General features: G+C 52.8%; 1 protein-coding gene across 3 annotated transcripts in view; it reads left to right on the top strand.

Annotated features, from left to right (window-relative positions):
• The window catches only part of PDGFRB (platelet derived growth factor receptor beta), a 31,364-nt gene extending 6,847 nt beyond the window's left edge, over positions 1–24,517 (top strand). Inside the window, exons 1-23 of one of the 3 annotated variants that reach the window (XM_066196831.1) lie at positions 3,330–3,358; positions 6,014–6,090; positions 7,109–7,405; positions 7,824–8,093; positions 8,349–8,476; positions 8,788–8,962; positions 9,545–9,737; positions 9,951–10,066; positions 10,599–10,725; positions 10,885–11,096; positions 11,741–11,835; positions 12,095–12,227; positions 12,638–12,742; positions 12,841–12,951; positions 13,312–13,465; positions 14,288–14,454; positions 14,695–14,813; positions 15,922–16,044; positions 17,448–17,559; positions 17,832–17,931; positions 18,042–18,147; positions 18,631–18,869; positions 19,392–24,517. In XM_066196831.1, the coding sequence (XP_066052928.1) occupies positions 6,042–6,090; positions 7,109–7,405; positions 7,824–8,093; positions 8,349–8,476; positions 8,788–8,962; positions 9,545–9,737; positions 9,951–10,066; positions 10,599–10,725; positions 10,885–11,096; positions 11,741–11,835; positions 12,095–12,227; positions 12,638–12,742; positions 12,841–12,951; positions 13,312–13,465; positions 14,288–14,454; positions 14,695–14,813; positions 15,922–16,044; positions 17,448–17,559; positions 17,832–17,931; positions 18,042–18,147; positions 18,631–18,869; positions 19,392–19,542 (3,282 nt within the window). In that variant the 5' untranslated portion in view covers positions 3,330–3,358; positions 6,014–6,041 and the 3' untranslated portion in view covers positions 19,543–24,517. Of the gene's footprint in view, positions 1–3,329; positions 3,359–6,013; positions 6,091–7,108; positions 7,406–7,823; positions 8,094–8,348; positions 8,477–8,787; positions 8,963–9,544; positions 9,738–9,950; positions 10,067–10,598; positions 10,726–10,884; positions 11,097–11,740; positions 11,836–12,094; positions 12,228–12,637; positions 12,743–12,840; positions 12,952–13,311; positions 13,466–14,287; positions 14,455–14,694; positions 14,814–15,921; positions 16,045–17,447; positions 17,560–17,831; positions 17,932–18,041; positions 18,148–18,630; positions 18,870–19,391 lie in introns of those variants that run through there. The other 2 variants (XM_066196830.1, XM_066196832.1) reach the window with 2 other exon arrangements.
• The last annotated feature ends 1,285 nt before the right edge of the window (positions 24,518–25,802 follow it).

Below are 25,802 nucleotides of genomic sequence, written 5' to 3'. Positions count from 1 at the left end.
AGTCCTCATTTTGAGCTCTCTGTTGGATGCCTGTGGCAGGCTGGCCTGGAGGAGGCTGGGTGTGCCGTGTGCCACCTCGTGTGCTACATCTACTGCAGGACCCTCATGACCACACAACCACATTCTCCAGGTGCCACTGAGGCTGAGGACCAGAGTCTGGGGTCCTGGGCAGGGGCTTTGGTCATGTCAGATCTGCTCCCTAATGCAGACGTCAGCAGGAGGGCCGTCCCCTCCTGTGGGCACAGTGTCCCTGGGCTTGTCCTTTGGCTCATCCCCAGGGGTGGCATCTGCCCATGTTTTTCCCACATCCTAGAGAGCTCAGTCCATACCAAGGCTGTGGCTTTAGTCACATCTTCACAGCCAAGGAGCTCTCACAAAACCACTCAGAGGGTTTTGGCATTAATGACACTGTCTGCGCTTGCAAAACTTCACCTCTCCCAGACTGAAACACCCCCAGCTCCAGCACACTGCCAACAGGTACCCAGGCTCTCAGTGTTCCCCGGTCTCGCAGTGTCTGGGTAAAGCTTGGGGCCCCCCTGGCACTGGCAGGTGGCCAGGTGAGGAGGGTTTTGCCCCCAGGTGTTCATCTCAGGGCAGGGATGGCCTGCGGGACACAGGGACTGCCCAGCCCGGCTGCTCCTCAGTTGGGTTTCAGATTTCCTACCTCTGTGTTTTATCAGCGGCCGTTTATGGGCCTTGGGATGACAAACTCCCCATGTGTGTGCCCTGCCTAATTCTAGCCTTTTGCTGGGAAAAAGAAAAAGGGCTCTGTGATGATAATCTGGCCTGTGAGTAAACACAGTGTCATGGGAGCCAAGGGACCCCAGAGGAGAGATGTTGCAACTCCGGACAATTCCAGCCAAGGGAAAAAAAAAAAAAAAAACACCACTCAGTTTTATTTAGATTAAAGGGTGGGAAAGAAGCAGTTGCAGAAGCCAGAGGGAGGGTGGCAGAGGGAAAACAGGACAAGCCAAGGAGTTTCACTGCCGGACAAGCAAGTTTTGGGTTTTCAGGGGTCACCAGCCTTTGCTCGAAGAGCCTTTTGCCTTCAAAAGCGGAGGATGGTGTCCCCCTTCCCCTGCCAGGAATGCCTTTGCTCCCTGGCTGTGAGCAGTATTGATCATGGGATGCATACAGGGAATTTTCTATTTCATATGGGCACCCATGATCTCACTTAATGACTCAGATGCGCTTAGACAAAGAAATAAAGTATATTTGACTTCGCGCTAATTTGCACCAGATGTCCCTTGCCTGCTTGGCAGAGTGGCGGGGCCATCAAGCATTGTGGGAGCGCCTGGAAGCACAGCCCTGCAAAAAAAGGGGCTAGAAATAGAAATCCAGAGGAAGGGAAAGGATTGGCAGCTGAGCGAGAACTCCTTCCAAGTCAGATGAGATGCCCTTGTGGGCAGGGCCAGCATCCAGCACCTCTGCCCAACACCACAGGAGCAGCGATGACGGCAAGGAGAGCATGGCCAGAGAGAAGAGCAGCGTGGGCAATGGGTGCAGGAATTGCCCCTGGAAATACAAAAACAGAATTTGCTGAGAGGGGGCTGAGCGCCCTGGTTTCCCACAAACAGTGCATTCCCTTACTGGTGACTAATGGTCTGTAGGGACCAGAGCTCCTGCCAAGGTGGCTGTCAGGGTGGCTGTGGCTGCTCACCCACTCCCCAGCATGCTGAGCCATTCCCCATCCCCTTATCCCTGCTGAATAAGCTGGAGACTAGCTCTGTGGACTGGTTCTCAGCTCCCACAGCTCTGGGGGTGCTTGGGGCACCCCACACACACACTGGTTCTGCACAGGGCACTATGGTCTAGGCAGGCTGGGAGGAGGGCAGTGGACTGGGAGGACATCCTTGGTGTTCCTAACCCGTCCTCTCCCATGGTTTATGATGTTTAAAGGGCTGGAAATGGCCGTGTCCCACACGATCCATGCTTGGGCATGGGCAGTGCCATGCAGTGTCTGTGCCATGTGTGTTCTGCCAGGATGCTGGGAGACACACAGGGAGCAAGTGCAGAGGGGAGGGGGCTCAGAGTATGGCAGGGCACACAAAGTCAGAGGGAATTCTTGCCTTGTTACCCAAGAAGAGTGAAGACTGAACCCACACAGCATATTTTGGGTATTAGCAAAGGCATCTTAGGCTTACTAGCATTCTTAAACAAGAGAGGGGTCTGGAGTTGGGAAACATTAATGAATCAGTAAGGTTTGGTGATGCTTGAGCTGCTCAGCAAGACACTCTGGGGTGCAAGGAGTAATAGAGGTGGCTCCCTAAATTAAGGTGGTACCATCCCTAGCACAGGCTGGATACAGCTCTTCCTTGTATCCCAACTCCTGGGCGTTGCCCTGCTCCTGCTGCAGAAATTCCTGTCCAAGGTCATCAGCCGCAGAGGCATCAGCCCCCGGCCGCTCGCGCGAGGGAGTGGGAGAGAGGAGGCGCAGGAGAAAGCTCAGCTGTCATCAGATTTGGGATGCAGGAGAAATGGGAGCGGGCTGCTCTGGAAAAGCTGTGTAGTCATGAGATGGGGAGTCATGAGACTTGAATCCCGGTCCTGGCGCAGCCGTGGCCCTGGCTGTGCTGTCTGACCGCTGCTCTGGCCCTCTGGGCCGTGTCCTGTCTGTGGGATCACAGGCCATCAGAGCCCCGTGCTCAGTGCTGCAGCTGCCCTGGGATGTTGGGGTGACCCCTTTTATTCCATCCCCCAGAAACCCCCTGCAGGAGCACGAGGCTAGGGATGCTCAAGCAGGATTCCAGTGGTGCCTGACCTCAGCCAGCTCTGGGACACTTCCCTTTGCCAGCTGGGAAAGCCAGCAGCCCCAGGGTTGGCTCAGCTCTCCTCATCTGTGCTGCAAACTCCACTCTCTGCTCTGCCAGGCTGCTGTGATTACAGAGGGGAGATAAGGACATGCAGCGTCTGTGTCACCAGTCAGGGACAGTTGCCTGTATCTGTGTCTTGTTTGGACTCCGAACCCTCCCAGACACTCTCAGTCCAGCAGTGCCCAGCTCTGGCCTCGCTGGGCGCAGCGTGGGGGCGAGCAGGGACATGCCAAGTGTCGGGGACCAGCCTCCCCCACGGCACTTGGCCAAGCCCCAGCGTGGCCCCCAGGACCTGAGCCCTCCCGGGAGCTGAGCCCCTGGGGAGCACGGCCACCCCACAGGCATGTGGGGCTGAATGTGGTGTGGGGCTGTGTCACCCAGCCAGCGCGGCTGCCCTGCGAGCCAGCCGACCTCCTGTCTCCTCTCCCAGCCAAATTCCTCCTTTAGAATAATAAACACTGTGGCTCAAGAGAAAAGCTCCTTTCCCTGCCTGGCTAGGACTGGTTTGCCTTCACATCGAGGAGCTGGAGAGGGGCAGAGGGAAGGTCTGTACCAGTGCTGGCGGGGAGGGAAGGATGGTGAGGGGTGGGACGTGGGGGTGGAGAGTCGGGACAGCACCTTGATGGCTGCAGGGTGGGAAGCTCTCACGAAGCTGCAGGGCTGAGTGAAGGGTGCTGGAGCTGCAGGAGCTCCCTGGCCTCCGTGGTTGTGCCTGGATGGGTGAGGGCAAAGGATCTTGGATGGCTTGAAAACATTCAGGTCATGGCTTATGGGAAGGATGTAGGAGTCTGAGGGGTCTGTGGCACCCTGCTAACCCACAGGGGTGAGAGGAGATCACCCAAGGCAGCAGAGCATCGTGTGTTTGGGTCCCTGGGTGGGATAAGGTCTGGGTGCCTGCTTTTGTATCACTGAGTGGGATTGCTCCTCCTCGTCTGGCACTCTTACTGGCGCTCACAGTTCTGCTAAGAACAAAAGCTGGGATTGAGGAGAGAAGTGCTCTCAAGGCTGGCGGTGAGCTGGGTGCATTTGGATCCCTTGTGAAATGCCTGTGCGCACCCACATGTGCAAGCACACACGTCCCCCGTGACAGGGAGGGAAAGGCTTGTCCCCCTGCCTCCCGCAGGACGGGCAGAGCTCAGCCAGCGCCTCCGAGCCTGCCTCTCGCTCCGGCCGGAGCAGACAAACAAGGGAGAGGTCACCACTCTTTGCGAGACGTTGCCACCCTCCCACTCCGCTCGGGAAGCATCTCCAAGAGAAAATGCCTTTCTGCAAAAGCAGCAGCTTTATTAAAACCAGCTATGAACACAGCGGGGGCGGCCGGAGGCGGCAGGCGGAGGCTGTGGGGCTCTCAGTCCTCGCTGGAGCAGCACCCCTGCTAGCCCAGCAGCAGCACAAACCCGTGCCCGGCTCCCTGATCCGGCAGGGCAGGGGTTTGCCTATCAGTGATCCTGCAGAGATCGCTGCTGGAGCCAGGGAGCTGTCTGTGTGAAGCCAAGATCTGGCCTGCAGCAGGATTGACAGTGACAGCCACGGAGCTGGACAGGCAGATAAAAGCTGGGCATGAGTTTGGGAGGGTCCTAGCTGCTTACAGGCAGGTATCTGGTGGGCTGGGGTGGTGAATACAACCTGGCAGGGAGGGGTGACAGGAGAGGATCCCGGCTGTCCTTACAACCTTGAAATTGAATAATGGATGAATCACACACCTCTGTAAAGGAGAATGGGGAAACGAAGGTAATTGTTCTCATGGCAGTGCCTTGGGGGGCAGAGATTAGGTTGCCCATCCTCTCTCCTGCGGATTGATGTTCTGAGGGTGGGTGCAGGGAGGTCACATTCATTTACAGCCTGAATTTCACCACGGTCCTTTCATCCTACCCACCCCCATCTCTTGCCCTAAGTGCTCTTATCCCCTCTGGCAAACGAAGAGAGAAGAGTTACAGAGGGTTTTTTTCCGGGAGGAGGGAGACGGATGCTGCTGAATAAGCTGGAGACCTGGAAGGATTTGTGGTAGATCAGACTTCTGTTGAGCCAAAGCAAGAGAATAATAAAAACATCTGACAAGCGCACGTCATTTAAAAACCATTTCCTCCTTAACATCAAGCAGACCGGGAGGCCGCTGCAGGGCCAGAGGCAGCAGAGAGCTCAGTAAGAGACGGGGCTTGGGGCCGGGTCAGCAAGTCCAGATTGCCACTAGCCCTCCTTGAGCCTGGCAAGAGCTCCCGAGAGCACTGCCAGCATGACAGGGGGCTTCTCCTCGGGGTCTGCCTTGGCAGGGGGCCCAGTGGCAGGGCAGGACCTCAGCCCTGGGTTGCAGCTGTGAGGTTCAGCTCCATGCAGGAGCATCCCCAAGTTCCCCAGTGAAGTCATTTCCCCCAGGCTCTGCCCAGGCACAGGGAAAGCCTTTTCCCTTCCTCTTCCTCTTGTCGGTGTGTTCATTTTGCTTTTCAGAAATACTCCTTCCCACCCCTGCAGGCACCGTGGGGAGGGGTACCTGTCACCCCAATACACAGGAGAAAGACTGCTGCTAGTAAGGATCTCCAGCCTCATCTCCTTTGGCTCCTGGATTGCACCAGGGAGGGCTGAAAACCTCCCTGGTTTCTAAAGATTTCTCGCGAAATGTTGATTAGAAGGATTTTAAACTAAAAAACCCTCTTAGATATTCTCTTAAATTTATGTATTTAAAAGTCAAATACAAGAAAATAATATTTGGTGGTGTTTTTTCAGGCTTGTTGTGGTTTAACCCCAGCCAGCAACTAAGTGCCATGACAAGGCTTCTTTTATTTCATTGGAAAGAGCAAACAATGTGGGAGGGTTGGAGGGGGATCTGTTTTCTAGCAAGTTTTATCTCACTGTGACTGAGGGAAGAAAAACTAAGGAAAAAAGGCAAGTGGTAAAGCAGAGGGAGGGAGGGAGGAAGGCAGGGCTCTGCCAAGGGGGGAGAGGAATTTCCAGCTGAGATGAGCAAAAGTTGACACAACTGCTGGAGCCTCCAGCAAAATCCCTGTTTACCAGTGGGAGAAGTCTTGGAAACTGCAGATCCAGCATGAGGGAGAAGCACCACTCCCCCAGCAGAAAAAGGCTGAAAACTGGAGACACGAAAGGTTTCTGAGGTGGAGAAGTGGGGCTCAGGGACCCCTGCCCAGGACAGCCGAGGGATCCCTCCTCTGCTGAGTGCTGTGCTCATATCACTTTGCTCCTTACAGGCCTCAGACACGCAGCCCAGAGCCCAGCATGCTGTGCCCCACTCTCAAGACATGTTTCTGCCTCCTCATCCTCACTGGTGAGTGCTGTGGCTGGGCAAGGCTGTGTGATCCCTGGGCAGGGTGAGGGGGAGGAAAGGGGCAGTGCCATGGGGAAGCACTGGGGTGCACGGCATGCTCCAGGCACATCTATCCCTGCTGGTGCCTCAGATTCATGGGCTGACTCAGCCCTGTGGTGGGGTGGATGTAAAGTCCCCACCTGCTTCATGGTGATGCACAGCACAGTGGGGGAAGGAGACCTTTCCATGGGCAGCAGTGCCAGGTGTGCTCAGACCTTCCTTAGCAGGCACCCGAGAACCCACTTTAGCTGGGCACCCCACAGCAGGAGGGATTTGGTCAGATCCTGTGTATTCAACAACCCCACACAGCAAGGCACCAGGGCTCCTGGCTGCACCTGGGCTGTTCACAGCATTGCTGCAAGTCCCTGGAGCTGTCACCAGCTGTCCTGCCCACCTGTGGGGACACCAGAAAGGAGCATGTCACAGCCCCATTGGGAGATCTGGGCAGATGGTGAAGCAAGGAAGCTAGGAGAGACATGGGGAGCCATTCAGGAAGAGCTTGCCTGCTCTATTGCTTCCAAAGGATTTCCTGCAAGGTTTTGCTTTCATTCCTTTTTCACTTTCTTGTAAACTGACATTGTTTCAGCCTTGGCTGTGTCCTGTCTGACACTGTGTGGACAGGCAGCCAGCAGAGCAGGGAATTGCCTCCTATCCTCCTTGGGGGTTCTCCACCCAATATTGCTGCAGACAGCATGGGCTGCATTGAACACTGCTGAATCCTGTGATGTCTGATTTGATCTCCAGTGAGGGTTGCAGGAGGTGCAGGGAATGAAGGGTGACCCACCAAGTTCTGGACTGGCAGGACGTTTTTGAGGAGACTGTGGGTTTGTCAGTGGTAATTACACTAGGGAAGGCAAACACAGGAAAATTATTTTCCAGTGTCAAGGCTGACACTACAAAGCAAACACATTGCCATGAGGTGTGTTCCTCTGTGGATTTCCGAGGGATTCAGTTTGGTCTCATGTCACTCCTCTCCCAGGTCTGCTGGAGGTAACGTTTGGGGACAGCAGGCTGCACATCGAACCCAGAGACACTGAGCTTGTCCTCAGCCTCCACAGCACCTTCTCCCTCCAGTGCTACGGGGACAGAGAGCTGGTCTGGGAACGGGAGGGGCAGCCCCTTGCTGCCTCTCTGGAGCACAGGGACGGTGTCTTCGTCAGCAATCTCACCCTCAGGAACGTGACAGGCCATCACACCGGGGAGTACACGTGCACCTACAGCCCTGAGCAGGCTCCAGAGCCAGCAGAGAGGAGAGCCCTGTACATCTATGTTCCAGGTAGGGGACAGCAGGTCCTTGCCTGTGGGTTTCCATGGGGTTTAGCAACCAGGAAAATGAGGGCTTTGGCTGATTTTTCTGTCTCCAAGCACCTGGCCTCCCCAGATCCCTTATCCAATAGCAGGAGAGCCCGCATGGCAGGTGTCTTTCATGTGCCAGCTCATGGAGAGCATGGTGTGCTGGGACAAGTGGTGGGGGAGCAGTAGTGCTTGATGGTGCTGGGTCTCTCTCACCCTCCCAGGAGACATTTGACAAGCACAGGATGTGCAGCTCTACTTTCCCAAGGGAAGTATGGGAAGAAGCATCCAACTAACATGGAGTCAGGGCCCTGTGGTGGAGTATTCCTGGAGGAGCACAAAGCAGCCCTGGTTAAGCTTCCAAGCAGCTTTCTCTAAGCAATGTTCCCTCTCTCCCACAGATCCCTCCCTGGTTTTCCTCCCCGCAGTCACCTCTGAAGAGGTCTTCATCTTCATCACGGGCTACACAGAGGCTGTCATCCCATGCCGTGTGACCAACCCACAGATGCAGGTCACCCTCTATGAGAAGAAGGTGGAGAACCCCATCCCAGCTACATATGATCCACAACAGGGATTTAAAGGCTTCTTTGAGGATAAGACCTATTTCTGCCGGACATATGTGGATGACCAGGAGGTGGATTCAGACACTTTCTATGTCTATAGGATCCAGGGTGAGCTGACATTGTTTTAGCACACCTGTGCACCTGCTGTAGTTGTTTCTTCAGGCCAGTGGCAGGAGACACCAAAGCTCTCCCTGTTTCCTCAGTGATCAGAGGCTGGATTTAGTCCTGTCTCCATTAGAGAATGGGTTTTTCCTACAAGTCAGCTCCATCCCTCAGGGAAGACAGTTTCCAGTGGACCAGTCCATCCAGGGAAAAAGGACTTATCCCTTCATAATTCATTCCTTTCCTTCACCTTTCCCACAGTGTCATCTGTGAATGTCTCCATCAGTGCGGTGCAGACCATGGTGCGCCAGGGAGAAAACGTCACCGTGATGTGCACCGTGAGTGGCAACGAGCTGGTCAACTTCAACTGGGATTATCCCCGCAAGCAGGTGAGTGCTCCACACCCACAGGCTCTGGGCAGCAGCTCCAGCCTCTGCCCAGATGTGCCATAGCAGTCACTCATCAATATCCCATGGCAGAAGTTATGGGATGCTGCTGCTGCTGCTGCCACACAGGGAGGTCTGATGGGGTTATGCTGGGATTAAGACTGTCTGCCTCAGGGGTCTCTGACTGGTGCATGTTCCCTGTCCTGTGGCAGCCAGGCTGGGGTCCTCTACCACTTTCTCCTCCCTTCCTGTGAGCCCAATGGCAGAACATGTTTTTGGCTCCTCAGGCTGTGTCTCCTGTCCCCGTTTTGCAGGCAGGGAAGGCTGTGGAGCCGGTGACTGACTTCCTGCCTGGATCGACCCATGAGATCCGCTCCATCCTCATCATCCAGAATGCAGAGCTGGAGGACAGTGGGACCTATGTCTGCAATGTCTCTGAGGGCTACCATGAGAAAACAGATCGGAAGGACATCACTGTCCAAGTGATCGGTGCGTTACTGCCCACACAGCCAGAGCCAGAAAACTATGTGGGCGTCCAGGCAGGATGTCCCAGAGTACCCCCTCTCCTCTCTCACAGCCTCCAGCTTTCTCCCCTCCTCACTTCTGCTCTAAGTAACCATGACAACGAGCCAAACCTTACCTCATGTCACCCCTGCGCGCTTCTTGGCTTCAAAACATCCCAAATTTCCCTTCATTGCTTTTGTGACCCTTTAAGACTCTTGAGGGTATCAGTAAGAGCTCCTCTGCGCTGTGCAGTGCCAAGGTGATGTGAAGACATGTTGTCCTGCATCTGCATCTGACCTTCTTTCATGTAATTTGAGGGAAACTGCCCCATCTTCATTATCTCCACAAGATAATAGCCACACGTTTCTGCCCTGTGAGCTCCCCTGCTCCAGTGTGGCTCTGCATCCACATTCCCCTCAGACACAAGCCTGTGGTCTTGAGGGATGGATCTGGAGCTGCCCCACCACTTTTGGGTGTTCAGAGAATTTTGTTCCAGATCCATGTTTATCCAAAGAGTCAGGGAGAGGGTTATTCCCCTCTCTGACCCCCCTCTTCCTCTTGCCTCAGAGCGTGGCTTTGTGCGCTTCCACACACACCTGCCCAGCACAGTGTATGCCGAGGTCCACAGGAGCCACACTATCCAGGTGGAAGTGGAGGCTTATCCCCAGCCCAACATTGTGTGGCTGAAGAACAACAGGACATTGACCATGGAGAGCAGCAGCGAGTTCACCATCACCAGCAGGAACCTGTCAGAAACCAGGTACGGGCCCATCATTCCTCACCAGGGTGCAGAGAGGGGGTAATTCGCAAAGGAATCTCCAAACTGCTGGTTGGGCACAGTTGGTGGATTGAATAGTTTTCTGTGAGTGGATTCTGAGCACTCCTCGGGTGGGTGGGAGCTGGTTGCCTCCAAGCATTATCGGTCCCCAGGTACCTTCCCACAGCCGTCCCTCTGGGACTGTGTCTCCCCCAGGTACCAGACAGCTCTGGTGCTGGTGCGGGTGAAGCAGGAAGAAGGAGGATTTTACACCATTCGGGCTTCCAATGAGGATGATGAGCAGGAACTCTCCTTCCATCTGCAGATAAATGGTGAGGATGGGCATGCACACACATGGCTGAGGAGAGCGGGAGCAGCCTCAGAGGGTGGCACCATCCTTTGCTCCAGAACCCTCAGAATGAAGCCTTTACTCCTATGGCCACAGCTCTAGAGTGGTCTTGTTTAAAGAAAGAGCATTCAAGCAAGAAACACACTTGGGTGAAATATCTCACACTTGGCCTCAGAGCAAGGGGGACAGGGAGGCAGCACAGACACCATCAGCTTGGCCCAAGGTAGTAGATGTACAGATGATTGTACAGCTGTGATGCCCAGGACTTTCCCCCATGCTCACCCTGCTCTCCAGTCAGGCTACATGGGGGCAGATCTCCTCCATAACCCCCTCAAACTTTACTCTTTTTGCTGTTCCCTTTCAAAAATAAAACACAATGGACATGATGAGTCCTACCTCATCCCTAGGCTATGGCTGGGATACAGTAGACTCACATTTGCCAGAGGAATCATGTTCCCCTTCCATCCTGTAGTCAGAAAGGAAGATTAATTCCCATCACTGTCTTTTGGTTTCAGTGCCAGCTAAAGTGGTGGATCTCAAGGAGAACAGCAGTGCCAACAGTGGGGAGCAGACTGTAACATGCTCTGCTGAAGGCATGCCCCAGCCAGAGATCAGCTGGTCTACTTGCAGCGACATCAAATGGTGAGTGGAGGGATGGAGGCCATGAGAACAGCTGGACTTTTAGTTATCACAGTAACAGGCTACTATTTAATTGTTTTCTGCCGGGACACGCCCCTGAGCAACCCGAGGTGGCAAGTGGTCCCTGCTGGCTCTCAGGTGACTTTATCCTGTCTGGGCCAGGTGCAGCACCAAGGGACAGCCCACCCGGCTGCTGGGGAATGAGTCGGCCGAGATCGGCGTGCAGACCAACGCCTCGTACCACGCGGAGCGGCGGCTCTACCGCGTCAACAGCACCCTGCAGCTGCACAGGGTGCACGAGCCCCTGCTCCTCAGGTGCACTGTGCAGAACTTCCTGGGCACCAACTCCCAGGACATCACTCTGGTCCCACACGGTGAGGGCTGAGACAAGTTTTCAGCTGCTAGTGGGGAGATAGACTTTTCTGTGTCTCCAGCCTGGAAACCTGGGTGCTTCGGCCCCAAATGAAGCTTCCTTTGGGCTGCACAGAAAAGATTGTTCCATTTAGAGTGTGGAGCCCTTAGGTCCAATGGCCATGGATATGCTGTTCCCACTGCTGGCAGGGCCATCTCTCCAGGGAGGCAAGACAAGAGTGCCTGAGCAGGTCCCCAGTGTCTTGTTGTTAGCCCCTGGGTCACTAGATGGTGCCACGGTCTTGAACATCAACATGCTGAACATCCCAAATATGAGGCAGGATGGTCCAAGCCCAGCCCCAGGGCTGCCAGCTCTCCCCCAGGCCAAACAACCCCTCTAGATCTTTTCATTCTCTCGTGGCCAAACCTGGCCTGAGACAGAAGCCAGTAACAGCCCATTACCCTTTCATCCCTGGGGGACTGGCTCTGCAAGTGCTGGGAAAGCCTGCCCAGGAGGAGATTGTCCCTACCCAGAGAACAGCTCAGGGTTAATATCTGGGGGAGGAGTGTGTGGGGACCTCTCTGCACTGCTCTCCCCTCCTTTCCCTGGGTGCTCAGGCCACGCAGGGGTGAAGAAGTCTGACTGCTCTCCCTGTTATCTTTGCAGCCTTGCCGTTCAAGGTGGTCATCATTTCTGTCATCCTGGCCTTGCTGGTCCTCACTGTGATCTCCCTGATCATCCTGATCGTGCTGTGGCAGAAGGTAAAAGAGGAGAATGTTCCCAGGCTGACACAGGGGTACCCCAGGGTTAGGGTGGCTGGGCCTGATGACGCCCCAGCTGCATCAGGATCTATGGCCCTCCATCAGTTCCTGCATGCCCCTGGCATCACTGGGGTAGATGGGGAATGAGGCAATGGCTGTAGGGACCAAAGACTCCCTAACAAAGTCTGGACATATCCCTCATGCCCTCTCTGACTCCCAGCCTCTCAGATGTCTCTTTTCCCTCTGCTCCCTTTTCCAGAAACCTCGTTATGAAATCCGCTGGAAGGTGATTGAATCAGTAAGCTCTGATGGGCACGAGTACATCTATGTGGATCCCATGCAGCTCCCTTATGACTCCACCTGGGAGGTGCCCAGGGACAAGCTGGTGTTAGGTAAAGATTCTGCAGGTCCCACTGATAGATTCCTGAGGTCCTGGCTACCTGGGGGTGATAAGTTTTGAGCTGAGATCTTCAAAAGAGACCAACTCAGAATAGACACAGTGATCCCTGGAGATACTACGTGGTCCTTTAACAGGGGGATCATCTAGGACCACGGTGGGAGGCCAGCTGCCCCCTTTGGCATTAAGCACTGTGTTATTCCTGGCTATCCCACCTTGTGGCCAGCAGTTCTGGAAACCAGCCCCAGCCCCAAACATCATAGCTCATGGCCATGTCCATGCCCACCAGAATGACTGCAGCAAGGCTGGTGTGGTTTCAGACAAGCAGCTTGTATTTTCCAGGCTCCTCTCCTCACGTCTCCTCTGTAGCACTGCCAACTTTGCCTCCTGGCTGTTTCTTTGCAGGGCGCACTCTCGGCTCTGGTGCCTTTGGCCGTGTGGTAGAGGCAACAGCCCATGGCCTGAGCCATTCACGGTCCACCATGAAAGTGGCAGTCAAAATGCTCAAGTGTGAGTTCTCCCCTTTTTCCCATCCTGAGGCCACAAGACCGGTCAGTGCCACTCTCTCCCCTCCTTGCCCTGCTGCTCACACTGGCTCTCCCCAACAGCGACAGCCCGCAGCAGTGAGAAGCAAGCCCTCATGTCCGAGCTGAAGATCATGAGCCACCTGGGACCTCACCTCAACATCGTCAACTTGCTGGGGGCCTGCACCAAAGGAGGTAGATGAGCCCAGAGCATCCTCTCTCTGCTTTCCTGGGCTGTGCTTGAGTGGACAGCTGTCCTTAGATAGAATTATTCCTGTTTTCTGGTTCCAAATGATTCAACCTTCTAAGAAAGCCTTGTGGCACTCTGAACACCTTTCTTCCAACCTGATTGAAACTGGGAAGGCACATATCCGTTAACCCCCACCTCACTCCGCAAACACAAATCTCAAACGCCAAAAAATGCTCAGTGCCAGAAAGGTGGCTCTTCCCTTTGGCCCTGCCTAGACTTCCTGTAATGTGGTAATACCCTTGTGCAATGAAATTCACGGCCACGGAGGCCAGGGCAGGGCTGATGGAGGTGTTCTGTCCCACCAGGACCCATCTACATCATCACTGAGTACTGCCGCTACGGGGACCTGGTGGATTACCTGCACCGCAACAAGCACACCTTCCTGCAGTCCTACGGGGACAAGGCACGGCGGGAGGCGGAGCTCTACGGGAACACCCCGAAGGAGGACCACGTGCACAGGTACCAGGAAAGCAGCTCTCTCCTCCTCCCTGGTGCCTGCCCCATCCTAGCCCCGTCAGGGAGGGAGGCTGGTACTCCCAGGAAGGATCCTACATTTCTCCAGAAAACACTTAGCCCAGCACTGGGACTCAGCTGGCTCCTCTGTTACCTTGTTAGACCAGCCCATGTGCCAACCAGTGACCTCCAAGCAGCTCCTGGCAGCGAGGAGTTAGCAGACTCTGTGTTCCTGGAGCCTGAGTTTGCTAGCACACGTGCCAGCTGTGAACATTTCTAGGCATCGTTAACGTTATTTGCATCGCCATAGCCATGCACTGAGTACAGAGACACAGGGTTTTCCAGCATGTCTTATCCACTGGAGATCTCAGCTCTGCATTTCCAGGGCAGGTTGAGTTGCTACTGAGCCTAAGGGAGAAGTGCTACAAGGAGGGAAATTGCACAAGAGGTGCACAAGGAAAGGGAAACGATCCTTTATCTGGTTGCCAGCTGTAAGGGATGCAGGCACAGCAGCGCTGAGAAATGGTCTCCTGGGAAGTTAGAAAGCAGCATTTCCTTCCAACACGCCAAAACAATAGTAAAATAGAGCAGTGTTACAGCCTCCCCCCACCCAGCTCTTTCTGCCTGAAGGCAGCTGAGATCTTCCTGAGCACTATGCCGTTTACACCCCACTTCATCTATGATGCAGGGCTTCTTTCCTGGCCGTGTGGGATACTGCAGTGCTGAGGCTGAGGGTTTGGGAATTTCAGACTCACAAATCATTGCCCCCAACCCTCGTGTCTCCTCCTCCCCTCTGGATCTGGACGGCCTCTTTGCTTCCCCCCACAGCCACCTCTCCATGTCTGTCGAGAGTGACGGGGGCTACATGGACATGAGCAAGGACGACTCCCTGGACTATGTGCCCATGTCTGACATGAAGGGTGAAGTCAAGTACGCTGACATTGAGTCCTCTAACTATGGCACCCCCTATGAACTGGACAGCTACTCCCCCTCAGGTAACAGCCTGGCCACAGCGGGAGGGAGAGGTGCTTGTACTTCGTGTGCTGGATGGCTTTGCTTGCAAAGGTCACTTTTGGGACTCGTCCAGCAGCAGTGGCAGATGTCTTCACAATGAGAGCTCCCAGCCGTGTCCCTTTGTTGCTGGAGGCAGAGCATTCCCCAGTGTGTCCTTCCACTAATGGGAGGCTCACCAGTGTGCTGGGTAATACCAACATCCATCTCTGCTTGCCCTCCAGCTCCTGAAAGGACAGACCGGGTGACACTGATAAATGAGTCTCCACTCCTCAGCTACATGGACTTGGTGGGCTTCAGCTTCCAGGTGGCCAATGGGATGGAGTTCCTGGCTTCCAAAAATGTACGTATGCTGGCTGGTCTGTGGAGTCTGTAGTGGTGGTGGCCAGCAGTGAGTTTTCTGCCATGTCCTCTGGTCAGCTTCCTCCCGCTGTCCCTCTGTCCGTGCCAAACTTCTCGTGGGATAAGTGGCCGTGCAGTCAAAGAGATGCTGACCACTTCCCTTTGGAAACACAGTCCTGGAGATCAGCATGACTATATTTGCATGTGACAGCTAACCCTGGCTCACACTGAGCTTCAGACCTCTATTTCCCTGACCCTGTGCTCTTCCTGAGCACAGCACAGCTGTAGCATTATATCATCCCTATTTACTGGGATGACCAAACAGCGTACGGGGAGCTAAAGCACAAGGCACTCTGCAGCAGAACAACTACTCTTCCTAGACACCCTTATTGCACTGCATGCTCTGAGCACCCCAGGACTCATCAGAAGTGCTTGTTTAGTGGAAATTAAGCCACCATGGAGGACTAGGCTTTGTGATTTCCTAAGGTTTGGCTTAGCCCAGGGCAGGCAGTAATATAGCTGGATTGTGTGAAGCATCACACAGGGCAGGACTAACAGAAGGCATCAATGGCATCAATGCAGAGAGAAATTCCTGGCTCTCTGCCCCCAGCCAGACAGTCTGATCCCTAAAAGTGCATGGTCAGTGCTCCCACAGCAAATGCCAGGGCTGCTCATACAGAAAACATCCAACATGCTGGCAGACTAGGAGACACGGAGACACAAGCCAGGCTGGTGTAACTCTGTTATCTTCAGGCTGCTGGGTTGGATTGTCCAAAGAGATGGAGACACCCCCTCCTTCCAGCCCACCAAGGCCCCTCACTTGGTTCAGCCCTGGCAATTCCCTCTCTGCTGGGTTGTTCACATTCCCTCTGCTGGATCCATATGGCTGTTGCTGTCACAGAGAAAGCAGTCCATGAAAACAGCAAAAATGTGGTGGCTCTGCTAGTATTCAAGCCATGATTGTCCTTAGAGGTGAAGGAGATGCCTGAAGTGATGTGAGGTGACTCTTGTCCCTGCAACCCCAGGAATGGGTTAGTGCTGGAGCTGGCTGTGTTCTCAGGCTGTGTGAATGCCCCTCGCAGTGACAGTGCTCTGTGCCTCCCCTACAGTGTGTGCACCGTGACCTGGCTGCCAGGAATGTCCTCATCTGTGAGGGGAAGCTGGTGAAGATCTGTGACTTTGGCCTGGCGAGGGACATCATGAGGGATTCCAACTATATCTCCAAAGGCAGTGTGAGTACCAGGAGCCTTGCAAGCTCCTTCTTCCCAGGGCTCTGGGCCTGGCACTCCCCAACATATCCCCCTGTAAGTCCATCATTGTGCACAAAGGTGGTGACAGGGCAGGACTCCCAGGAGATGATGTCAACAGCCAACCATCCTTCACTTTGTTTGCTCTGCACACTCAGAAGCAGCAGAGTTGCATGCCTACATCTCCTGGCTCTTTACAGAAGAACCTGAGCAGTAGCAAAACTCAGGATTGTCCCCTGTAAACTGTCCTGATCACGGCAGCAGTGCTGCATCCTGCCAGCACTGAGTGTGGTCCTGAGCTTCAGGCAGGAGGAGGGCAAGGTTAGGCAGCTTGGTAAGGCTGTAGTGACTCACTGACCACTCTGGGAAGAGATTCACAGGATTCTGCTCTAACCACTAGACCACAAGTTTAAGAAGTGTCTTCTTGCAGGCGGCTACTTTGCAGAGGGATGTCTCCAATCTTTTGAAGCAGGAGAGGATAAGGCGTTGAGCTTTGCAAGAAAGCATTTCCCTGTGATTTCAGCAACAACCTATCCACTCCAGCCCTGAGGCATTTGTGAATCTCCAGTCCCAAGCAAAGCAGACCATGTAATTCCCAGAGAAACTGAGGCTGGGGAAGCTGAGAATAGAGAGGTGCCTTAAACCCCAATCTTTATCTAATCTACAAACTACTTAACTTCTCTCATGCTTTCTCCCATGTGCTGTCAAACAGGTACTCAGAGCTTGGTCAGGGGGGCCCTTCCCCAGAGGGATTGGGGTTTTCAGTCCAGCCTTGACATAGCTGGTTTCCTGTCCAAAATGGGAAATGAAACTGAGCCCCTTTGCAATCCTTCCTGGAGATTATTTTGGTATTCATTGTGCAAGCAAATCTCAGGAGCAGCATAGCCAGTGCTCCCTACAAGCTGGTCAAGTGAGGGTTTCTTTTTTATTACTCCGCGTGAGTGAGAACAGAAAACAAGCTGGATGTATCCTTTGGCTCTTTTCTGGTCATCTCTTAGCCCCCTCCAGCCTGATCTCTGGTTTCCAAAGTCAGATAGGCCTGGACTTTTTCAGGAGTCTTTGGTCAGGTTATGCAAGTCAGTGGCCTCCTCAAGAGTGAGGGAACAGAGAACACATGCGGTGACATGTGCATTCATCATGGCAGGCTGTGGTGGAAATGGACACGGCACATCCATTCTTTCCTCCTGCCTGCTGGGTCTGTTCTGCGCAATGAAAAAAGCAACTGGTCCCTCCCAGAACTGACTGACAGCAGATGTCAACAGATGTGTTGGACTCACAGGCAGATCTGAAAGGTCTTCCTTGCTTGTGATTTGGGTGTGAGGCTCTTATCTGTTGAAACAAGTGCTGTGGGTACAGCTGACTCTCTTTCATCCTTGATTCTTTCTTAGACCTTCTTGCCCCTTAAGTGGATGGCACCAGAGAGCATCTTCAACAACCTCTACACCACCCTGAGTGATGTGTGGTCTTTTGGGATTCTTCTTTGGGAGATATTCACTCTAGGTAAGTGCCCTGGAGATCATGGTGGTCTCTGTGGTTCTGATAACGTGTTAGCAGGATCCCTTCAAATACAATAAAAATGCTCTTCTAACCCCCAAGTCACTACTTTACCAGTCAGAGTAGCACTTCATCATTCTCTGTCTCCTTCTTCCCCATGCTCACCTTGCATTTGGAAGTGAAATGAAACAGGAAAGGTAAAGAAATAAGAAAACCTTCTTGTCTGGAGGGTGGCAGGCAATCCTCCAGCCTAATTCCTGCTCTCCCTTTACCCCCAGGAGGGACTCCATACCCTGAGCTGCCTATGAATGAACAGTTCTACAACGCCATCAAACGTGGCTATCGGATGTCCAAACCCACTCATGCCTCTGATGAAATGTACGTGCTGTCAACCTGTATTTGTCCTGGATGTGCTCTACACACTACAGAAGCATTTCTACCTGTTCTCCTCACCTGATAACTCAGTGATCTCCCTTCCTTCTTGGCAGCTACAACATCATGCAGAAGTGCTGGGAGGAGAAGTTTGAGATCAGGCCATCGTTCTCACAGCTGGTGGTGCTTATGGGAAACCTCCTGGTGGATTGCTACAGAAAGGTATGTCCAAAGGACCCTGTGCTGGAGGGACAAAAGAAAGTGAGTGCCTTGGTCAGAGGGCCCTCAGTCAGGGTTTGGAGACCAGTGTTCAGTGCTGCAGTGCCAGAGGAGTTTGCTGTGACCAAGGCTGCTTTAGTTGGAGCAGCCAGTGAAGGTGGTTTGGGCATCCCAGAAACATTGCCGAGACAACTGCATCGCCAGACAGGCAGCTGGTAACTCAGCAACTGCGGAAATCAGAACTGGCAGGAGATCAAAATCCTGCCTCCAACTGTTTGGTATTTTGGAGCAGTGAAGTTGTGTCACCGGTCTCTCCCTTAGGAAAGGTTCATGGCCTATCTTTGTTGGAGTAAGGGCAGCTGAACCCAGCCAGAAGATGCCAGCCCCTCTAGGAAAACCCTGGCAGGCAGGAAAAGGAAACACAAGTGCATTCTCCCCACTCACAAGACCTTTCCCTTTCTTTGGTAACCTGCCCTGTGAGAGCAGAGGTACCAGCAGGTGGATGAGGAGTTCATGAAGAGTGACCACCCCGCTGTTGTCCGCACCAGACCCACCATCCCTGTGCTGAACAACGCCCGCCTGGCTGCCAGCTCCCCCACCGGCAGCACCCTCTACACGGCCGTGCACCAGAACGGGGGCGAGAATGACTACATCATCCCTCTGCCCGACCCCAAACCCGAGGCGAACTGTGACCTCCCTCAGGAGGCCTCCATCAGCCGGGCCAGGTAAAAACATTGCTTCTGAGTGTTGGCCTTTCCCCCAGCTGTCCAAATCTGAAACAGGGACCTCAAAAGAAAATAGGGATGCTCTGTTGAGGCACAGACTAGGGGTGGATATACTGGGAGAGAAGGAGGGCAGTGTCATCCCACCTGAGGTGTTGTGACCTGCATGAGCCCACAGGGATGGAGGTGAACCAGAGGAGCTGGGACATGAGCTAAGATAGGGCACAATGTCACATTGTCATAATGTCAATCCCTGCACATCAGCCAGCACAGCTGAGGACGGGCAACCCCACTCACAGGGAGGAGAGCACACAGGGAGCCACGTTCTGTAGAACCCAGCCAGCCGAGTGCTGTGTTTGAAGGCTCAATAGACCCACCCGATATGGTCTGCTCCATGGTGGTGAGCTACTCAGATAGAGTGGCGCTTCTGGGAATTCAACACACTTCTCAGTTTGTGGAAATCCTTTCCCACCAGGAGACCTGGGACAAGGCACTCATTTCTCTCTCCCTCTTGTCTCCCTTCAGCTCTATGCTAAATGAGGCCAACACATCATCTACAATATCCTGTGACAGCCCTCTGGGCCTCCGGCAGGATGAGGAGCAGGAATCCGACCCACAACCAGGCTGCCAGGAGCCAACCACAGGACACCAAGAGGTGGAGGAGAGTTTCCTGTAGTCAGAGCTGGGCTGACTTTGCATCTCCTTGTGGAGAGGCCAGCTGAGGGGCTGACCCAGATGTCAGAGAGCCATGCTTGGGCTTGTACATCAGGACATCCCCTCCTGTCCCAGCATTCCTTCTTCCCTCCTGTCTCCCAGTGCTGGGTGGGAAATGAAAGACTTTTCCCCATTGCCATCCCCTTCTCCCTTAAAAAGAGGTGGCTCAGTGCCAGAAACCCTCTAGATCACTGCCACATCCTCCTCAGTCATCAAACCACTGCAGGAGGGAGACATCTCACAGACCAACATCTTTTCAAGTGGAAGACGTGGGTTGGATCTCCATGAGACTCCACTTTCTGCATTGCTAGGATGATACTCCAGCCTCTTTCTCCTCCATGGCAAGGAGTCTCATCTCCTCTGCACCAGCACTTCTCTGATGGTCTCAGCCACACTGTGGTTCTGTGAAATGACACTGGGACAGATAATTCACCCCTGGAGCCCATTGCTGGGGTGTAGAGGACCCGCAACACCAGCCTTCAGCTGCTGGAGGTCAGGAGTACTTTGGATTCTCCTCCAAGCACAGTCAAGTCCTGAAGAGGCCAGCCAGTGTCTGGGAGGTACGGAATTACCGTTTTCCTCTCTTGACAGCACTTCTGTGGTGGATAGAGCATCACAAGCACTGCAGGTATTCACAGCTCTGGGGCACAGCTCTGCATCCACCTGGAGGCTGTTGTCACACCCTTTGGTGCCCAGCATGGCACCAGGACCCCCGGGAGCATGCCAGGAGCTCCAAATGCCCTCACATTGACTTGGTTATAGAAGCAAAGAGGGCAGTCACTGTTGTTTGTGTTGTCTGTGTGGACACTAAGCTAATTATTCTCCATTGAAGATTTAAAGGGAACAAATATATTAATCCACTAGCCAGGGCCAGTATAAGGAAGCAATATGATTATTCATTAATCTACTGCCACTATACCCAGCTCATCTGCTGGGAAATCATATAACCACGCCAGCTGCAGAATCCTTGTGCCTTTTCTTTGGGAAGCAAAAGCTTACCTTTGATAAACTGTTCACCCAAACACCCTTTCTCAGGATGGGAGGGCTCACTTTTCCCTCCTGAGTTACAGAAAGATTATGGGAAGAAATAAGGAGGCCAGAACACCAACCCAGGGGTAGCTCCTAAGAAAGAGAGGGAGAGAGGCTGGGAAGGCCCTTGTTCCCAGCTGAACTGTGTCTCACACCCTGCCACCTTCTGGGGTCAGGCAGAGCCACTTTAGCCTGCCAGGGCTGTGAAATGTCACAGAGAACCAAGAAGGGCAAGAGGAATCACGGAGGATTCCTCACTCTTGGAGAGTGTTTTGAAAACTAAACAGGCGCAGACCTTCCCCCTGCTTTTCACCTCCTTCCCCACATTTCACAGATGGGTCAGGGGCTTCTTGTGCTCTCAGCTGGTATTTGAATGAGCAGGCTCAAAGCAGAAGGAACACCAGGCTTTGGAAATCAGTTGTGAACCCCACCTCTGCAGAGATGAAAGCTAGACCCCCAAAACCGCAGGTCTGACACCACGGAAGACAGCAGACTTTTCTCTGAAATGAGTTTCACTTCACACAGAGCTCTGTTCACTGCATGTCCCCTGCTCCCATTCACTCTTCATTGCCCTACTCATGCATATCTCTCTGTGCATCCTACAGGAACAGAACAGGCAGGTTTACAAAATCAGAAATTCAAATCAGCATCTTGCTGGGCTTCTGCCACCTCAGAGCCACTGAGAATTTCTTTTTTTTTTTTTTCAAAATATAGAACTTCTGCCAGAAATCCCCAGCAAAACAGCTTCTGTTTTAAGTTTTCTACCATTCCAGTGCTGCCATTTATGTGGCTGAAGGAGTAGGTGTTTTGTGGGCTGATGTCCTTGGTAAAATGTGAACATAAGAAATAGCACTTTTATTGGCAGTCAGCAGAGGATATTTTCAGCCTCTGTGGTCAGATTCCCCACCATCCATAGGAAACATACTGTGAATGACAACTGTTTTTCCATCCTCTGTTCCTCCTGCTTGTAATGAAGGAGCCATCTCCTATGGCCACAGTTCATTAAATGATCCTCACTGCAGAGAAGCAGTAATTTATGAGATCCTTTGGGTCAGATCGCTTGTTTTTTGTTTTTTTTTTTAACATGTAAGGTGCTTGGTAGGATCTGTGTCACTGCAACTTGAGCCCATAGGATGGCACATCAGATTATCCTAATAGTCCCTGTCTGCACCAGCTCCATTTTTAATTCATCCTTCTCTATCAAAGATGACCAGAAATACCCAGTACTCCAGGTGAGGTCAAACCTAGACCTCACACAGGGCATTAAGAGTTCTGGTCTGTGCTGGTCTCGACTTGCCTGGTGTAGGTTTGGATAATATTGGCTTTTTCCCAGCCACAACATACTGAGAGCTTGGAGTCATCTTCTGACCAATCTAGGCACCTACGTCTTTCTACACTTCCTGCATTTCTAACCAAGCTACTCCCTGCTGTTCCAGACATTGGGTCATCAGCAAATTTTGTTAACAAACTGTTATTTTTGGGCAGGACTGACTAATAAAAGTGTTAGATACTTCTAGCAGCAAGAACAATCTAGAGAACTACTTTTACTACCTCCATCCAGCCCAAAGATTTTCCTATCAATTAACACCTTCTCACTTTCTCTTTGGCAATTTGCTTATTCCAAAAATCCTGTTCTAAACTTCATCTTGTACAGATTTCATTGCTAATTAAATTACTAATTTCCCACTATCAAATAGTTTCCAGAGTCCTGAAAGGGGAGGTCTCCCTGCTGGGGGAGCTCAGGTATCCTGTCCTATAAGCTGGACATTAGCTACCTTTGAATACCTATTGCATTTTCTCCCATTTGTAGATTTACTGCAATTACTATTTGCATCAAAATCTGTTCTGGCTGCTGATGGGATGCTACCCCCACCTCCCTATTCCTTCTTCAAGTAGGTACGCCAGGCTCTTTGCAAAATGGTACCATTCTGCACTCCAGAGGAATATGACCAAATACTTGCCCTTGGCCCTGTGATTTTAAGGGCTGAGTCTTGCACTTTGTGGTATTTTCCTGTCCTTACTCAACCTTTCACAGCACCTTTTGCAAGTTGCAGTGACCAGACCTTCTCAGCCAGGGACAAGCTGGCAGCTGGACAAAGCCAACGTGTTTTGCTAAACATCCCTCAAAGAGAGGGCTTGGCAGAGCTGGGAATGACAGATCCAGCCCCACACTCCCTCTCTCTCTGCTGCCAACATTCCAGTCCCTGCATGGCCTGGCAGGTGAGGGCCAGGAGAAATGTTTGGCTGGTTTTGCCCATCAGTTTTGTAGCCATAATTTCTCCGGTGAGACTCTGAAGGGAACTGATCCCACTGGGTTTTCTCTTTCGATGTTCAGTATTTTTGTTTGGGTGTGGTTTTGTGTTTAGAGGTGGACCCAACCTGAGCCCCCCACGAAGGAACACATGCCACAGCTTGGGCCCATCTCTAGTGCAATATCTTTTTATTTGTAGATTATATTTTACTCTACAGCTGTTACATTGTTATCAGAACCAGTATATGCATAATCCTACTTCCAGTCACTATTTCATGTGTGTATCCCAGAAACTAATGCAGCACTCTGGTGTCTCTTTCCACATTTAAGGTGTTCCTCAGACTGATGTGTGCACAGGTTTTTAATCCTTTTGTCCTTCTCAGTTTGAGTGTGTTATTTTCTTAAGCGCGAGTGTCACGTTTAGTGTTTGTTTGTGTTGTGTTGAGAACTCTAGAGCACAGCGGACTTTACTTGTAACTAAGTTGTCTCTGTTCACCTGCCAAGGGGACTGTGACAGGGTCCCACGGGGATGGGGGCAGAAGTGCAGTGCAGATGTGCAGCCAGGGGAAGTCAGCCAGAAGTGAGAAGCAGCTCTTCTCTTTCTTCCCAGCCAGGGCTCTGGGCTGAGGGAGAGACAGCACCACAAATGAAGGGCACCAAGCACTTAGGGTTTGCCTGTGAGGAAGCCCAAGGTCTGTGCAAAGCTGGCAGATCTGGAGAAGGGGATTTCACAGGGTGCTAAGGGGACAAAACCCCTGTTCCAACACACAAGTGCAAGGAAGACCCCTGATTGGGCTCGGTGCTTAGCTCAGGTTCCAGGATGATCAGGGAGCCTGGATGCAGCCTGGTTGTGCTCCCACTTGGAGAACACAAAGGTTGCCCTTAGGTGGCCCACAGTAACCTTTTGGCATCCTTTGCCTCGGGTTGCCCAGGAAGAGAACAGCCAGGGCAGCTGCAGGTCCTCCCTGAGCACTGGGCAGCTCCAGGGCTCCACCGGTCATTCCTGCAGCAGATCCCAGCCCTGCCTGGATGCTGAGTGCTGACTGTAACAGTGGAGGCACCACATCATCTGCAGGACTTGCCTAAAGCAGGCCAGATATTCCTAAGAAGGATGTTTCATAGTTCCCATGTTTCACCCAGAGACCTGAGGCCTCTGGGAAATGCCAAGGTGGATCTAGTTGGCTTTGGCAAAGGCAGGGGAACTGCTCCAGCAGCACTTTGGAGGGATGACTCTTGCCTGGGGTGGGAGGATGCAGGGAAGCCAGCTTGTGCTGGGAGGCCTGCAGTGTCCCATCACTCCTCTTCTTTTCTCCTCCATGGACTGATTGCACCAGAACTGCAAGTCTTGCCCAAAGTGTGCCCTCTCCCCATCCTGCTGTGCTGGCTTGCTGGCATCACACTGTTCCTCTGCAGCCTTTCTGAACAGCAGCAGCACCTATCTCTATGCTCTCTGTCAAAATCAGCATGAGGGTGAAAGAAAAAACAGAGTTCAGACTAAGGTACCAAAGAGTTAACATTTTTCTAGGTTTACAGTTGTATTTGTAGGATTTGTACTATGTCACATTTATAGCCATGAGATATTATTTTTATGCTGTAAACTTTTACAAATACATTTTTAAAGAAAGAGTTTAAAAATAAAGGTGTTTTTCATTTTGCAGAGTCCCATCTCTTCCTTTATTTGCCTGGTTTTGGTTGCTCCCACTCGCATGGGGCTGGGAATACAGCTTAACCCTGTGGTGGGTGAAGGCTAAGCATGTTAATACTCTGTGCATGACCCCAGTGCTTAGTGAAAGCCAAGCTGGGAGCCAGGCAGGGAGAAGCACTGCAAGGAGCAGCTGAGCCCAGAGACAGGGTAAGGAAAAGGGGCAGGATCTGCCCCATCTCTCTGGTAACTGTGCAGCTTGTGGGTCACATGGCAGGTGGGTAGAGGGAAAGATACCAGGAATCATTCCCAGGTATATCCCCACTGCCTGAGGTTTGGGCCAGCAGTCCCAGCTCAGGACTTGGCTCCTTGGAGCATTGTTGGGTTTGTGCTCAGTTCAGGCTGGGGATGCACGAGAAATGACAAACTGAACAGTGACTGGGTGGAAGGAGATGACAGATACCACAGCACAGATTTTTCCACACAGTTTAATAGCTCAGGGCGGTGGGAGGGTCTGGAGACAGCAACAGGACAGGACACCAGCAGGAGCCACACTGCAGCACACAGGGCTCCCCATGTCCAGCTCTCCTCCCTTCCCTCTAGGATGAGGAATTTGCTGATACCCTCAAAAGATGCAGCTCCAGAATCCTGGCTCCCCACACCACCACTCCCTCAGATCCACATGTCACTCTGCTCTTATCACCTTTCCCCAGTCACCTTTCCAGAGGCACTGAGGTCCCCCAGCAGCATGAGAGACAGGCACCTTGTGAGTCTTGCCCAAAGTTTTCTCCTCTCTCTAGCTCAAACTTGACTGCTCCTCCAAAGTCCATCTCAAGCTGCAAAGCAGAGATGTTTGCATCTGCTCTGAGCCAGGTGCTTGGAAAGCCCAGGGTTGCTGCAAAGAGGCATTTTTGGTTCAAACATATCAGTGTTGACCCTGTTTTCTGGCTACATGATGTAGCCCCCACTGGCGTCAGCTCCTGGAAGCTTCCTGTGTACCCAGGCGTTCAAGGCATGGAGTGCAGCAGCAAGTCCAAGTTCCAGCAAGGTTCCCCTTTCCAGCACGGCCTGTCCTGGGTTCCTGCCTTTGCTCATTTTTCCACGGTGGAGGTTTCCAGTCTCCCTGCCCAGCTCAGGCCAATTCTCCCCAGATATGCTCTGAGTCACCTGGCATGGCTCAGTCAGGGCATTTTTCTGCAGAAGCTGAATCAGCAGGGAGAAAAAAAATCCCCTTTTGTCCAGAGAGGCTGCATCAAAGTCTTGGGGGGAAGCAGAGAGGGGGAAATGACAGACCTCAGCC

Source organism: Chamaea fasciata, unplaced genomic scaffold (genome assembly GCF_029207755.1).
Source record: "Chamaea fasciata isolate MVZ Bird 193981 ecotype frontalis unplaced genomic scaffold, bChaFas1.0.hap1 SCAF_15, whole genome shotgun sequence".
In the NCBI taxonomy this organism is placed as follows: Eukaryota; Metazoa; Chordata; class Aves; order Passeriformes; family Sylviidae; genus Chamaea; species Chamaea fasciata.
Note: the sequence above shows the minus strand (reverse complement) of the source record. Positions and strands in the feature narration are given on the sequence as shown.